The sequence below is a fragment of the Vigna unguiculata genome, chromosome 4, assembly GCF_037176805.1.
Source record: "Vigna unguiculata cultivar grain cowpea cultivar isolate G323 ecotype 2 chromosome 4, ASM3717680v1, whole genome shotgun sequence".
NCBI classification, from domain to species: Eukaryota; Viridiplantae; Streptophyta; class Magnoliopsida; order Fabales; family Fabaceae; genus Vigna; species Vigna unguiculata.
Window position 1 is genome coordinate 2,719,743 of NC_140795.1, and position 15,930 is coordinate 2,735,672.

General features: G+C 29.7%; 1 protein-coding gene and 2 long non-coding RNA genes across 3 annotated transcripts; 2 read left to right on the forward strand and 1 right to left on the reverse strand.

Moving 5' to 3' along the window:
* Positions 1 to 862: 862 nt before the first annotated feature.
* Positions 863 to 1,854, reverse strand: LOC146886641 (uncharacterized). The gene is made up of 2 exons (XR_014994520.1): positions 1,395 to 1,854; positions 863 to 966 (listed from the first exon to the last, which is right to left on the reverse strand). It is a non-coding gene; the product is annotated as an uncharacterized LOC146886641 (long non-coding RNA).
* Positions 1,855 to 5,528: 3,674 nt separating this feature from the next.
* Positions 5,529 to 7,397, forward strand: LOC114181136 (uncharacterized). The gene is made up of 3 exons (XR_003603754.2): positions 5,529 to 5,665; positions 5,772 to 5,842; positions 7,167 to 7,397. It is a non-coding gene; the product is annotated as an uncharacterized LOC114181136 (long non-coding RNA).
* A 1,126-nt stretch (positions 7,398 to 8,523) lies between these two features.
* LOC114181563 (protein DETOXIFICATION 16-like) lies at positions 8,524 to 13,310 on the forward strand. Its single transcript, XM_028068042.2, has 8 exons — positions 8,524 to 8,765; positions 10,747 to 11,291; positions 11,400 to 11,486; positions 11,623 to 11,679; positions 11,806 to 12,044; positions 12,274 to 12,392; positions 12,483 to 12,569; positions 13,080 to 13,310. The coding sequence occupies exons 1-8, from the start codon at positions 8,568 to 8,570 to the stop codon at positions 13,152 to 13,154; spliced, it is 1,407 nt and encodes a 468-aa protein (XP_027923843.2). The 5' UTR covers positions 8,524 to 8,567; the 3' UTR covers positions 13,155 to 13,310.
* The last annotated feature ends 2,620 nt before the right edge of the window (positions 13,311 to 15,930 follow it).

Here is a 15,930-nt window from a genome sequence, read left to right on the forward strand (position 1 = left end):
TTTTGTTGTTACAATGTTATATATTTTTATGAAGATTATAGTTTTTCTTTTCTTTATAAAATATTATAAATCACTTCTTCCCTTACAAAAAACATTTTCTGCATCAGCTGGTTGTTATTATCCATATCATTTTTATTAAAAGTCTTAAATAATTACTTGATACAGTAATTAATTTTGAGACTCTTTCATCTCATAGATTGGTCTTCTCTCCTTGTCATTAAGTCCTCACAACCTTCCACACTTAAGTGGTTACAGAATAACAACATTAGTACATGATAAGAACATGTGTAGTTAATTATTTACAAGAATAATAAAATCACGTAAACAGTTCCTTAAATATTGAGAAAAAGTCAATAAATTTTCTAACGTTACCAATTAAAGCTTTTATTTATTTATTTTCGTATGAAGAATGTCAATGCAACCTATATTATTTTTCAGTTTTCTAATGGACAATTATTAAGAGGAAAATTATTGCAGGTTGTACAATTATCCTCTGACGGAGATCAGGTGAGCCAGATCGCAATCGAATAAATTAAGGCGCATGAATTTGTATTACACTCTTAAGTAAAAGGAATTGCGTCCTGACTAATAGTTATAACTTTTGAGTTGTATCACACTCTTATGTAAAAAGAATTACTTCCTGACTAATAACTATAATTTTTAATTTAGTGGTAAGCGTTAGATCGTTACATTCTTTCCTTACTTTCTGAAACAACTATCGAAAAACAATACTTTTTTTTTACAAAATTAATTTCATAAACATGCATGACAGCATCTCCATCTAAAACTGCTATAAGAAACATCAACAATGCTTTAAGAATGAAAACTATATAAGACAGTAGTAAATTAGCATACACTGAAATGAAAGTTCAAATCATTAGCTTGTTAAACAAAAATTAAACCAAGGTTCTGCACAAACACAGCACTCCAGAAGAGCATGCATTCAGCCAAAATCAACCACGATGTCTACAAAAGAAATTGATCAGTGCCAAATCCCCCAAGAAATACATATTATACACTTTGAGTGTAAACAATAATTTCTCTTTATGTTGAATGACAAATCAATGTTAACATCCAGTTTTCCCCACCATTACTTTGTGAAGCGTGAGGCAAGGGCTCAAGAAAAAGCCCTCAACCAAGCATCAAGCATCCATGAAGAGATACAAGTTCTGTTGAATGCTGAGAACAAAAAATTCAGAGCAAAGGGATCCAAAGAGTACGGTTACTTATTTTTTTAATCTATGATAGTTACTTTCAACTCTCTTGAAACTACTATATAAATGAGATGCTTCTTATTGTTAAATCGCTGTCACTGTTACGTTCTTCTTCCTTTAAAAATCAACATAATCATAGTAGCTTCATGCAGACAGAGAGAGAAGGAAGGAATGACATACAACCGAAGCTGATACGCACTGTTTTTTCTCAATGTACTGATGCAACCACCATTAGAATATTTCATCCAGGTTGCTAAAATTCTAGATCTAACTTTCTTTTTAAATGTGATCTGTCAGCACTGCAGAACAAGAGATAAAATTAATCAATTAGATAGCACTACAAATTTATGAACTTAACTTACCATGAGCATGAAACCAGTAGCATTGACAATTGAAGTAGAGAGAGATACAGCAGCAAGAGGCAATTCACTCAAATGGCCTACAAACATAAGAGATATTAGTTGTAAACTGAACTGAAATACAGACACAAATATCATAGGCCATGACAGCCATAGCTGTTTCTTTGTTTCTTCTGTTATCTCCTCTTTGGATAACCCCATTCTCTCTTCCTCAACTACAGAGATCCTACTATGCTCACAGACTAATCAATATTTAGTTTTATTAGATTGTCAATAGCACATTGATTTGAAGAGTTCAAATGTAAGATGGAATTAAATAATAAATATATTTCAAGTGGATTATGACTTGTGGTTATAAAATAAAATTTATTTTACATGCAAAATATTGATAAAATATTTATTAATAATTTTTTATCTTTGTTATATTTTTTATTATCAAATTTTGTTATATTCCTAAAATATTATAAAATGATATTAATTAATTTATTATGATATAACTCTTTATTATTATATTTTATTATATCTTTATAATATTACGATAGAATAATTTATTATCTAACATAATCAAGATATTGCAATATAATAATTTATTATCTAATTTATAATTATATATAAAGGGGATTCTCTTTTTTGTGTCCACATTTCATAATTTCAACTTTACCTTTTACAGTTTAATTATTTATGAAATTTTTAAAAATTAACGGTTACTTTTACAAGTTTTTATAAAACTATTTACTTATCTCCTTCTTCTTTTTTCTCCTACTATTCATTAACAATTATTTTTCTCATATTTTCTCCATACATTTCACTTTAATTTTTATAAATATACTTTTATTTTGTTCATTAACTTAATAACATTATAATATCATTAATTATTAATATAATTCAAAAAATGTATACACACAGGCGCGATAGCGCCTGTGTTTACGCTAGTATTTTATATAATAATTATATTTAAAATATAGTATTTTTTATTTTATTAATGATAATGAGTAAGAAATTTTATAAACCAAAAAAATGATGTAAGATTTAATAGAAAAATATAACATTAATGAAATTTGAGTTCAAAATTACAGTAGGATAGAATATAATATTTTAAGTGGATTATGACTTATAATTATAAAATAAAATTTATTTTACTTGCAAGATATTTGTTAACATCCAATTTTATCTGGACAAATAAAATATACTTTCAAAATTGAAAAAATAATAATGCAAAGAGTAAAAAAAAAGGTGAAATGAAGTTTATAAAAAAATTAAAAAATTTGAAAGAAAATTAACTAGTTAAATTAATAATAAAAAAGAAAGCATAATACATTATTTTAACCCATTTTAGACTCTCTTTTTCTATCCACATCTCCTCTTTCTTTTATTCGCACCATTCCAAAATCTCTCCAATCTCACGACCCGACATCACTCCTCACATCAATATCATCTTTTTTTACTTTTTTCTTTCTTTTCTTTTCTCTCTCTCACATCCGTGGACCCACACACTCTCACACACATCACTCATTCACTCTCTCACTTACATTATTCAGGTGAGACACTTTACTCTCTTGTCTTCTAACACACATTCAATATGCTTCAACACCTATAGCTATTTTTTTTTTCATTATGATACACTTTTTGGTGTGATGAACACGTATCACGTCACATCTAAATTCAAATTTTTCATTCTTCCAACCAACAGTCACAGTAAACAAACCCATCAACACACACGCAACTACCAACAACCTCAATCATCATTTTTCTCTCCATCGATACAATTGACCGAACCAACACCAATCTTTCCTTCTTCGGTTTTTCCACCATCCACTAAATCTCAATCACATTCACAAATTCCAGGCTCACACACGAACATATCCATTATACACTATCAACCAACACCATTTCCTTCGCCTCTCCCATTCCCGATTATCATCCATTCACCATCGGGTCCCTCCAACATTTCCAGAATACACTACAAACCAACACAGAGGAAAAGAAAAACAAAAGGAGGAGAAAGCTATGTACACACAATTATAGCATGGATCACTAAGGTCTTTTAAGGGTTATAACGTAGTTGGATTGTCAAGAAAGCATGGTTTTTCAAGATAAACAAAACTCGCTGATAAAGAAATTTTATCTGTATACACATGACATAAGTTTTTTTCTTCCTTTCCCAACCTTGTTTGGCATTTTTCATTTATCTCTCCGAGGTGTATCTTTTTCACTTAGTCCTTTGGACTCCACTAATTTGTTTTCAAACTTTTCTTGATAACACATATCATATAACTTAAATTACTCACTAACTTTCACAAAATTAATTCATTTTATCATATAAATTCACTCAAAAAAACACATATTTATGCTTTCAAATTCACACAAATTCATCTTCACACTCTTTTCTTAAAAAAAACACACCCCTGATAGAATGATCAATTGGGTTTTAAAATTTATGAGTCATTTTATAAGATAGATTATTTCACTTCCATATATATAATTCTTGAGTTAAGATATGTTTTAGTAATAATTTATTATCTAAAAGAAATTTACTGATATACATAGACATGATATCAAATATTTTTTTTCTTTCATTCATATTAATTATTAATTATTGATAAGAAAACATGATACACTGCACTCCAATATTTAATATTGAAACATACAATATAAGTCTGTTGGTTAATTTTAATTTTCTTAAACTTATTAAAATTACATTGTACATAACAACAATTTTATTAGTATATTTTCGTCCCCATTTATTTTTTCCATGCACATGTAGACATATATGATCACATCTTGTATTTTTTGGCCAACAAGTGTGAGGTGGTCACAGAGGTTTTGGTTTTTTCCAATTCTCTTCAATATGCCACATTTTTTGGACAATGCTTTTGTTTCCCTTTTCAAGGTTACCATGTCCAATCATATAAATCTCTCTGTTTGATAAAGTTAGTAAAAATTTCACTATATTTTCATAAATTAAAAATAGCCTTAATTTTATAATGGACTTTTGTCATTTAGCCATTTCTCTTTCACACCTCTGTCTATTTCAATGCGAGGAGTGATAAAATAAAAAAGAGGGAAGATATAAATAATGCTATACTTTCTTTTATTTGATTAAGTGAAAAATAAAATAAAAATCTTCAAAATTGAACTTGCATGCGGTAATAAATATGAGTACCTTTGAACTAAGAGTACTTTCATTATTATATATTTATATTATTATTATTATTATTATTATTTATATACATCTTTACCAAAATTATTTCGATAAATTTATTCGTAAATACTATATTAAATTTTTGAAAATTAAGTTATTTTACGTGTATCACTACAAAAAGAAAATATTCATATATACATAATAAAATTAGTCATTAATTTTGGTAATTATGTATCAATAATAGTTATAATATGATTTTAAAAAAGTTTAAAACGTTAAATAAAACTTGTTTAAAATACTTCAAAATATTTAATAATATAATATAACTTGTTTAACATACTTTACAACATTTAATAATATCATTATAACGTGTAATATAACTTGTTTAAATATTTAATAGTAACATTAATAATTTTTTGAAATTGATTAAAATAGTTTAAAACATTTAATAATAACATTATATTTTGTTGAAAATAGTTTGAAAATTTAATAATAGCATTATAATTAGTTGACTCTTTGAAATCTTTTTTAAACATTTAATATAATTACATTACATCTAATATAACTTGTTTAAAATAGTTTTAAATATTTAATCATAAATGAAAAATTTCTAATATTCTATAAACACAATTTCGTCATAAATAATTTTCGAGAAGTAAGTGAAACATTGACGGAAGGATGTAGTAATTATATTTTACACTAATAATTATTGAGATATTTTGTAGAGCACCTCTGTAAGGCCCTGCTCCTTTATTTTAAGGGTTGTCCCAATCTTGTGGGTCTAAGGGCTGGCCCAAAGGGGGAGGATCAGATCTAATTTGCCCCAACCCTAACCTTGTGCTCTTTTTCGTAAATAGAAACCTTGTGCTCCCTTGAGCTGCAGCCGTCACCTCTGTTAGGGTTTGGAATCACCATAGCTAAGCGAGCTCAATCTCGTTCTTCCACTCCGCGTAAGTCCCTCCCAACTCGACCTCTGTCCATTTCGTTTCTTCTATGTGCTTTCCGTTAGGGCTTGTCCAAGGAGACTCGTTCTAACCTTGTCCCACTGGTTTTCAGCTCTCAAAGTTACTCCTCGAACTATTGTTTTCCACCGTTCGAGTATCGGAGCTCTAGCTAACATTTCCCAGGTACGGGAAGCTAGACTATTCATTTGTGTATGATAAAGTGTGTGGTTTGTTTCATCTGTTGCGTGCATAAGACAATATTGAATGTATATGGAATCGTGTTTGAATGATTGGTATGGGAGTGTACTGTTTCTGGATTTGCAGATGTCAAACAGTGGAAGGAACCTGTTATTTTCGCCCAGGTGAGCTCATCTCGCCTAAGCGAGATTCACAGGTCCTTGCCCATGAGTTTTTTCTCGAATACTCGCCTAGGCGAGTGAATTGTGTTTTGAGCGAAAGACCATCTCGCTCAGACGAGATGACCTCGTCTAAGCGAGCCTTCGCGAAACTCCCAGGCCTATTGACGCAGTCTCGCCTAAGTGAGAGCCTGCTGCTTGAGCGAGGGCACTCCCCTCGCCTGAGCGAAGGCCTCTGGCTTGAGCGAGACCCGCTGCAGGTCGCACTGTTTTTCCCTGTTTGGTGGCTGTGAACTGTTTGTGGTATGGTTCTACCCTAATTAAAGTATGAGACTTGTGAAACGCATGGAAATTTGTGGTTATTAAACTATATGCATGATTTTGGTATGAGATGGGTATGGAACTTAAACGAGATGGTTGGTACAAAAGGGACATGGTTGTGGTGTGATGATACAAATCTGTATTCGTGCTCCAGGAAGAGTGAGATGGTATTGATTCCATCGTGGTATATGAATGAGTGTGATTTATAAAGGTTGACCTGAGGTTATATGCATGATGAGTATTCCTTTGTTGTTGATTATGATGTGATCCGTGTCAGTGCGTAATTCCTTGGAGTCTCTAGGTGAGACTTTTCAGGGTCGTGCTTCAGTGGTCGGGACGTAATTCCATGGCCCCTGTTAGTGGGTGTCCATGGTGGTGCCCCATCTGTATAACTGGGTAAGGATTAAAGGTAAGGTTGCATCCTGACACTCTAAGAAGTCGGTTAGCCTCATCTAGAGCAGACTGACTCCTGTGGTGAGAGTAGCAGGAGGCCTGAAATTCATTCAAGGCTAACCTTGTGTGTGAGGGAATTGATTCATTGTAACACTTGTAACACATAGCTCGGGAGTGAGCAGAGGTATCCACCACAACTGTAAGCATCCGCTGAATCTGACCAAGTTATACGTATCCGGATGAGTCGAGTCATGTCTTAGTGTATTGTCTGAGGAGTCATAACATGCTTGATTGAGATGTGTATATGAGATTGTGAGAATATGTCTGATTGTATGGATGAAGTCTTTTGTGCTCTAGCTTACCATACTTTTATTGTTGTGTGTTCTGTTGTGTGATACTCTCTCTTGCGATGATCATCAACTTGTTGATGTGAGCAGATGCGAGAAACACCTGCGGGCAACAGGGAGATGATGGTTCCGCTGCATAATCTGCATGGCTGGATCTTAGTTTCTTTGGGCTTTCTTTAGGGCTTTGTCCCAGGTATTGCGATAAGCTTTATAACTCTACTTGTATTTGTTAGACTTTTCAACCTTTTTGCTTTTGGCATCATGGTGTGCCTAGTTTTGTAGGGGTTAGGTTAAGGACCCCAAAATTGCGTTGTTGTACTATTTGTGTGTGACTTTTTTTAATTACGTTTATTAATTAAATGGGACGTTACAACCTCTAACAGTATAAACAACTCAAATATAATTCTAAAATACGTACAAACATTAAATAAATCTAACAAAATTTGATTAAAATGACTAAATCCATATATTTTAAAAAATGAAGAACTAAATTGATTTAATAATTTAAAATGGACTAATTTCAAAATTTACTAAAAATTAAGACAAAAAATATATTTAACCCTTATACTATTTAATTGAGTTATTAAATGGATGTGTTTTTTTTTATTCATTTTCCAACTCACCTATGCCACCGCAGCATTTTCGAAAAAAGTAGAGCCACGAACCCGCTTTTCCATGAAGCCACGATTCCATGCAAATAACCAAAAAGCTGTTTTTTTCTCGGAAAATTACCTATTGACAAATTTTTTTTTACAAAGTTAACAAAGTTTCTAAAAATGGAATTAACAAACTTAAATTTTTATTTTTTAATTAAAATAAAATAATAAAATAATATTTTTTTACCTAAATAAGTAAGTTTGTCAAAAACTTTGTTAAAAAACTTTGTCAACCAATAATAGCCCTTTTTTCTCTGCTCTCAAAAAGTTTCTGAAGATGCCGATTTCTAAATTTAAGGCTTTCGAATAAAAACATACAGCAATTAATGTATGAGGTATTCTTCAAAAAAAAATATATTTTTAATTAAACAATAATGCTTTGACTCGTCTTTTCATTACTTTAACTCATATTTTAATCATTTTTAAATCATCGTATTACATTATTAAACAAAATCAAAATAAATAATTAAAAAAATAGATTAAATTATCAATATCCATAAAAAATTGTTACTCCTTTTTATCTTTTACAGAAGTTTAGATTTAACGGATGATACTCCCCTTTAAGACCAAAAACGCTATCACGATTCAACAAAAGATTATTGTAAAATCTGAAATTTCAGATGACTTATTAAGTATTTGTACTCACGAAGTTGTACAGAGTCCTGAAAGTAAACAGAACATTAATGTTATTAATTAATGTATTGACATCACAATTTAATAAAAGCAAATATTTATTAATTTCTGAGGATACGAGAATTCCGTGTTTCTCTCTCAGTACATAAATAATGTTGTGTTGGGGAAAGTTGTGTTGTGTGGGAGAGTGGAGAAAGAGAGAATGGGGTTATGGAAAAAGGAGATAGCAGAAGAATCAAAGAAGCAGCTATGGCTGGCAGGTCCTATGATATTTGTGTGTGTGTTTCAGTTCAGTTTACAACTAATCTCTCTTATGTTTGTAGGTCATTTGAATGAGTTGTTTCTGGCTGCTGTATCTCTCTCTTCTTCCATTACCAATGCTTTTGGTTTCAATGTCATGGTAAGTTTCCACCATTTTCTCTCTGTTATACTTTACCAACTTGTTGCAGAAGCTACTCTGATATCAGATTTTTACATGCATATGTCATATATGGAACTCTTCTTTCTCAGCCACCATTTTAGTTTGCAGTGTATTCTGTCTCTGTTGAGTTTTCATGTTTTTATTTTTGTTGTGTTTTCAAGATACATCATCGATGATGGTTACTCGTTTTAAAATTTTAAAATGTATTAAAAAGTCCATTAAAGAATCTATGCTCATCCTATTATCAATTATATGTGTCCTCAAACACCACTTCTTTTTGCAATTATAGATTTACACAAGTTGCTAAGAATCTGGGTCACTTCATGAATGTGAGTTTGATTTTATTCGGAGAGGTCACTTTTCCTATTTTAGATAATAATGATATGATTTTCATTTTCTCACTTCCAACTTTTGTTCTCTGACATGATTTAGGATAATTTATTGATTAAGGAATTATTATCTTTTTCTTTGATAATATTAATGGTCTATATTAAATCCGATTAGGAAATAAAGGTTAAGAATCAAAGAGGGAAGTTACAGTATAATTTTCCTTTCATTTTACTTTCTTTTTAAGTAAGTAAATAAATATAAAGATAAATAATTTTTTAATTTTAATAAATTCTTATATTTTTTTAATTTTGTTATTTTTATTTCTACTTGCTGTAAATAGTAAAAAAGCAATTGTAATTTTAAAATTTTAGTATAAATCTTTCAAAACAATTCACCGCTAAACAAATAAAGAGAATAATTTGAATTACAGAAATCGAGTAAAACTGTAATTATTATTATTATTATTAACTCCTGTAATTTTTAATTTGGTGTTTGTTGAAAACTCAAACATGTTATTAATGTCTTGTTGCTAATAAGAATGTCTATTTCCAATAAGAATGTATGTTTTCTAGGTTGTTCTCGTTAACTAGTCCAACACCGTTTCCCTATTTTGATGTGCATAATTATTAAGGTTGTCTCCGGGTTGATTTCTTTATTGAAAAAAGAAGAACAATAAACTTGGTTAATGTACATAGATTGTTTTAAATTAGGGTTTGACATCTCAAACGAAATCAAATTAAATTTCAATTAATCTTACAAAGAATATAATACTTTAATTTTATGATATTAAAAACTAATAAGTATATAAGTTCAAATACACACAGGAGTGTAAATAAAATAGAAATAATGATATTTTAACCAACTTTTAATCCATCATTTCAATTATTTCTTAATTATCTATTTTTATTTTCTTTTTGTAATGGTATGATGTGATGATCTAAGGATGATTGAAGTGGTGAATAAAAAATTGATCAAAAAAAGTCAGTCAAAATATCATTATACAAAAAATATACCAGCAATAGTTTGATGTTAGTCTTTCTAAAATTTAAAATTGGGATGTTTTGTATGAATCTTGACAAATTTTATGAATTTGATATGACCTCTACTTACATACATGGCTGGACCGAGTTTGTAAATAGGAAAAGAACTTTTATGTAACTTAAATTGCTATAGATATTCATCAACTCATATTCATATTTTTAACCTAAAACTTATAGATTTCTTTTATATATTGTTCATATTAATATTTTTTTTCCTCATAAACTTCCAATTTCACACTTAAATTCTTTACATTATTAATTTAAATTTGTTACATTTCAATTTGATTTAATATATGAGTAATTCCTCTACTGTCAAATAGAATAACACATATTTTATATCATCTATTATAAGGAAAAATGTTATTTGATACTATTTAACAACTTATATAAAGGTGAAATAGTCTTAACAAAAGTTAATTTCTATAATTTTAGAAGAGAAAGTAAATAATAGTTAAAGATAATGTCAGATGGTAATAAAAAAAGAATGGTATCAAAAATCAATGTCCTTATCATTATTATCATGTACTTTTTCTTCATCTCATATATAATGTTAATCTTTTTTCCTAATGATGATGATTGACTTTGTTTAGATGGGTCTGTCAAGTGCATTGGACACATTTTGTGGCCAAGCATATGGAGCAAAGCAATATCAAATGGTTGGTGTGCACACCCAAGGAGCCATGGTGGTTCTCATCCTTGTCAGTATTCCAATGTCCATTATCTGGGTATTCTTAGAGCCTATTCTAATCCTTCTTCATCAAAACAAAGAAGTTGCAGCACTAGCTCAACTTTATGCCAGATATTTGATCCCAAGTCTTTCTGCCAATGCTCTTCTTCGCTGCATTACTAAGTTCCTACAAACCCAAAACATAGTCTTTCCTATGGTCCTAGCCACTGGCTTAACTAGCTTGTTGCACTTGCTTCTCTGTTGGCTTTTCATTCAAAAACTTGATTACGGTATTAAAGGATCCGCCATTGCTATTTGCATTTCAAATTGGTTTAACACCATAATCTTTGCACTTTACATTCGATTATCCCCTTCATGCAAACAAACTTGGACTGGCTTCTCTAAGGAATCATTGCATAACATCCCAAAATTTCTCAGACTTGCTCTTCCTTCAGCTGTCATGGTGTGGTATGATCTTGTTTTCTGAACCACAACTTTCTTTTATAGAATATATCAACTTGCATTGTATCATTATGTTGCAGCTTAATTATGTTATATTGTATCATTATGTTGCAGCTTAGAATCATGGACGTTTGAAATAATTGTGATCTTGTCGGGTGCTCTTGCTAATGCGAAATTGGAAACTTCAGTTCTTTCTATATGGTTAGTTTTTCTGTTGATATCTGAAGTGCTAAGCTACTCTATGTTCTAGATACTGTACAGAAATATGTTATTATATTTTTGAAACCCCACTTTATTCCCTTCTTAATGATCAATTATATTTCTTTTTTCACCCCAGTCTTAACACAACTGGTATATTTTGGATGATACCATTTGGAGTTAGTGCTGCTGGAAGGTTAGTCTTTCTTACAAAACTGCACTATTTATATTATTATATTCATTAGTTTTCAATACATGTTAAAAAATGTGTATGTTATTACCATCTATGTAATGATGCGGTCACATGTTACCTTTTAAACAGTACAAGGATCTCAAATGAATTAGGGGCTGGTAAACCAAAAGCTGCATATTTAGCAGTTAAAGTCACCATGTTCTTGGCCCTTTTGGTGGGGCTTGTGGAATTTTCAGTGCTAATGTCGTTATGGAAAGTTTGGGGGCGTGTTTTTACCAATGTGCATGAAGTGCTCACATATGTGATTTCCATGATGCCAATTGTTGCAAGTGCTGCCTTTGTAGATTCAATTCAAACAGCATTTCAAGGTATTCAATAAGTTCATTCAATTCAAAAATTCCATTTTTCGCTTCCAGTATTCATTGAATATTCAGGAATTGGATTAAACTGGTTCAAGGAAAACAAAGTAATCTCATCCAATGCCATCATTTCTCTTACTTATTACCATCATATTATTAACTCAATCTCATTTAAAGCGATCTATAATTTTACAGAATCAAATTATAGAACGTGAACTTTTTCACTAATTGTGAACAGGTGTTGCTAGAGGATGTGGTTGGCAGAAACTTGGTGCATTTATCAATCTAGGATCTTATTATATTTTAGGTCTTCCTTTTTCGGTTGTCTCAGCTTTTGTATTCCACATGAAAGGACAGGTAAAATTGATCATTAAACTCTTGAGAAAAGATCTTAAAGTAAATATTAAAACTAACAAATATTAATGTGTTGATTCTTTGTGAGTACAGGGGCTATATTTAGGGATTGTATTAGCACTAACTGTGCAAGTGGTGTGTTTTCTTCTGGTCACGTTACGCGCCAATTGGGAGAAAGAAGTAAGTTGTCGTATCTTCAACTCAGTATTGTTATCAATTATGGATACTATGTTAAGAATTCGAGTTTAAGCCTAATTCAACTATACAAAATCGGCTTTCAAGGTAAGGTGAAGTTCGTACCCCACTTATATATCATGAAATTGTTTTATCTCTAGTCGATATGGAACTTCCAACAGACTACTGAGAGATAGAAATTTGATGCTGAAAATTCTTATACATACTCCTAAAAGTTGAGAATTTTTACACCTTTAGATAGATATTGTTATCTCTTAGAATGTGCTCTATCTCTAAAAGTTGTGATGTCTTACTATGAAGCAAGTGTGTTGCAATGTCATATATTGAAGCAAATATTACTGGTCAATTATGCATCTTATTGATATTAGGAAAACTTTAAGAAAAAAAATATGTAATTTAAGATAAATTTAAGGTAACTAATTAAACTAATTAGTTTTCTTAATTTGATTCTTTGGTAGTTTTTCCTTAACTAATAGGAGTTTGATAATTGTTCAGGCAAAAAAGGCAGCTGCAAGAGTAGGAGGCAGTGGAGTCCAAATTGAAGACCAAAATGTTCATACTTCTTCATAGTTCAACAAACCTTGTTCTAAGTAGAGCACTTACCTTGAAAAATTAATGTTGCTTAATTATATGAATCTCAAACTTAGCATCAATGTACTCATAGCACAACCACAATTAACTTTGCAGCACACACTGCCAAAACAATAACCATGAGTTTTTTGAGAAGCTATGATTCAATTTCTTTTAATATATATTTTGTTGCAAGAAAATAAAATAAAATAAAATGTTTGAAGAAAAAAGAAAGTGAGTAAAAATTATATTCATTTGCTGAGAAGAAAGTAACATTAAAATGAAAAAAATGTGAATCATAATATCATTGTCTATTTTGGATGATACCCTTTGGATCAATGCTGCAGCAAGCAAGGTTAACCTAAGGTTTTGTTGGGATTGTTTATATTATATTAATTATGCAAACACATATGATTATTCATGTTACCTCTCAAACAATACAAGGATCTGAAATAAATTAGGGACTAGTAGACCAAAAGTTGCATATTTAGCGATTAAAGTCATCATGTGTTATGGTCTTTTTGGTGGGGATTTGTGCAATTTTTTGTCCTTATGTCGTTATGGAAACTTTTGTGGCATTATTTTACCAATGTGCATAGTGCTCACATATGTGATTACATGATGTCAATTGTTGCAATTTTTGTCATTGTAGATTCAATTCAAACGAGTTTTCTAGGTATTGAATAAATTGATTCAATAATGAGATTTATTATACTATTTTTCACTTTAGGCAACCAATACAAAATGTGTTCTTATTAAAAAAGTGTGGCCTAAATTTTAGACAACAATTTTGTAGACATGAAAAACATGACTCTGAACTTAGGATATTGATATAATTTTTTTACCAAGGTCACACAATTTAAAAAATCATTGTCTTATAGTATTAGAATATACACACATTTTTTAACGTTGTTTATTATTTATAGACAACAATTTCGTAATATTATAATATGTCACACATTTTTAAATGTCATTTATTATTTATAGACAATACATTTTTAAATTTTGTTGTTTTTTTATAAACAACATATTTTAAAATTATTTTTGTGGATTTAAATATTGAAAAATGTTTTAGAACTTAATCAATGATTAAACATCTTAAAGATTTGATTCTATACATACATTGTAATCACTTGGTCATTCCAAATAATTTTTTCCTGGTATAAATTTTTGTGCTAAAACTTGTCTTTGACTTGTGAGTTTGTGATATAAATGTTTTGGTTATGTTATAAATATATAGTGTAGAAGAGTACTGCATTGCGTTAAGTAGATGAAATTCGACCTTAATAAATTATTGCTCTGAACAGTAACATAACTTTATTTAATAATTTTATACGTTTTGTATTTAAAATCAGCAATATTACGAAATTTGAATTAGACAGTATTTATATTCTTATTCTGAATTAATAAAAATACAGTTAATTAAACACATGCAAATCCCATGAAAAATAATACTCAAACTTCCCAAATTACTTACACTGTGACTTAGCCAAAAATTAACATATTCAACTATTTTTTTCTAAATTTAATTTTTATTTCATTTTATCAGTAGTAACGCAATAGTTAAAATAGTTTCTCTATAGTGAATTTTTTTTGTGAAAAATGGAATGTGCAGTGAGAACGAATAATTATATAATACCTTACAATTATAATTTCTAGAAATTTAGGTGTTGTAATTTGCTGTTACAATGTTATATATTTTATGAAGATTATATATTTTTTTTCTTTATAAAAATATTATAAACCACTTTTTATCCTATAAAAACATTTTCTCCATCGAGGTGTTATTATTAGAACTGTCAAAATAGATTGGAATCTGCGAACCAATCCGACCCAACACAGATTCGGAGCAGATTGGATTGAAATTTTTTTATAAATTTCAATTCAGTTTGATTTTTTACTCGACTCACTTAGAACCCAACTCACCAACCTGCAAATAAAGAATTATGCAAGTATTTTTTGTTAAATTGAACTTTGCATTTAGGTCAGGTTATATTGTTATTTAACCAACACATAAATAATTTGGTATTTTTGTGATTTTAATTTGTATTTAGATTATATTGAAGTTTATTTAGATTTTAATTATAATTATAATTTAATTTTAACTGAAAAAAATTAAAAAATTATATTTTTTTAATTGAGTCTGTAAGCCAACTCGTTTAACCCACCAACTTATAGTGGACCAAGTTGGATTCAAATTTTTTTACTCGCTAATAAGTGAACCGGATTAAATTAATTCACTAAATGATCAATCTATAATAGGCCAAACCAAACCGGACTGAATTATTGTTTTGACAAATTCTAGTTATTATCCGTACCATTTCTATTAAAAGTCTTACATTGAACAGAATAATTACTTGATACAGTAATTAATTTCGAGACTCTTTCATCTCATAGATTGGTCTTCTCTCCTTATCATCAAGTCCTCACAATCTTCCACACTTAAGTGGTTATAGAATAACAACATTAGTACATGATAAGAACATACGTAGTTAATTATTTATAATAATAAAATCACGTAAACAGTTCTTAAATATTGAGAGAAAGTCAATAAATTTTCTAACGTTACCAATTAAAGGTAACATTAAAGGGTTTTTTTTATTTATTTTCGTATGAAGAATGTCAATGCAACATACATATTTTTCAGTTTCCAAGGCCTGGGTTGATGAGTTTAATGTAACAGCACAAGTTAAACGACACGTGTTTAAGGAAACAATTGTTGTTCTTTCCTTACTTTCTGAAACAACTATCGAAAAACAATACATTTTTTTTTACA

Coding starts and splice junctions, on each gene's coding strand:
- LOC114181563 (XM_028068042.2), top strand. CDS start 8,568: ATGGGGTTATGGAAAAAGGAGATAGCAGAAGAATCAAAGAAGCAGCTA. Junction 11,292..11,399: donor CCTTCAGCTGTCATGGTGTG/GTATGATCTTGT, acceptor ATTATGTTGCAG/CTTAGAATCATGGACGTTTG. Junction 12,393..12,482: donor TATTCCACATGAAAGGACAG/GTAAAATTGATC, acceptor TTGTGAGTACAG/GGGCTATATTTAGGGATTGT.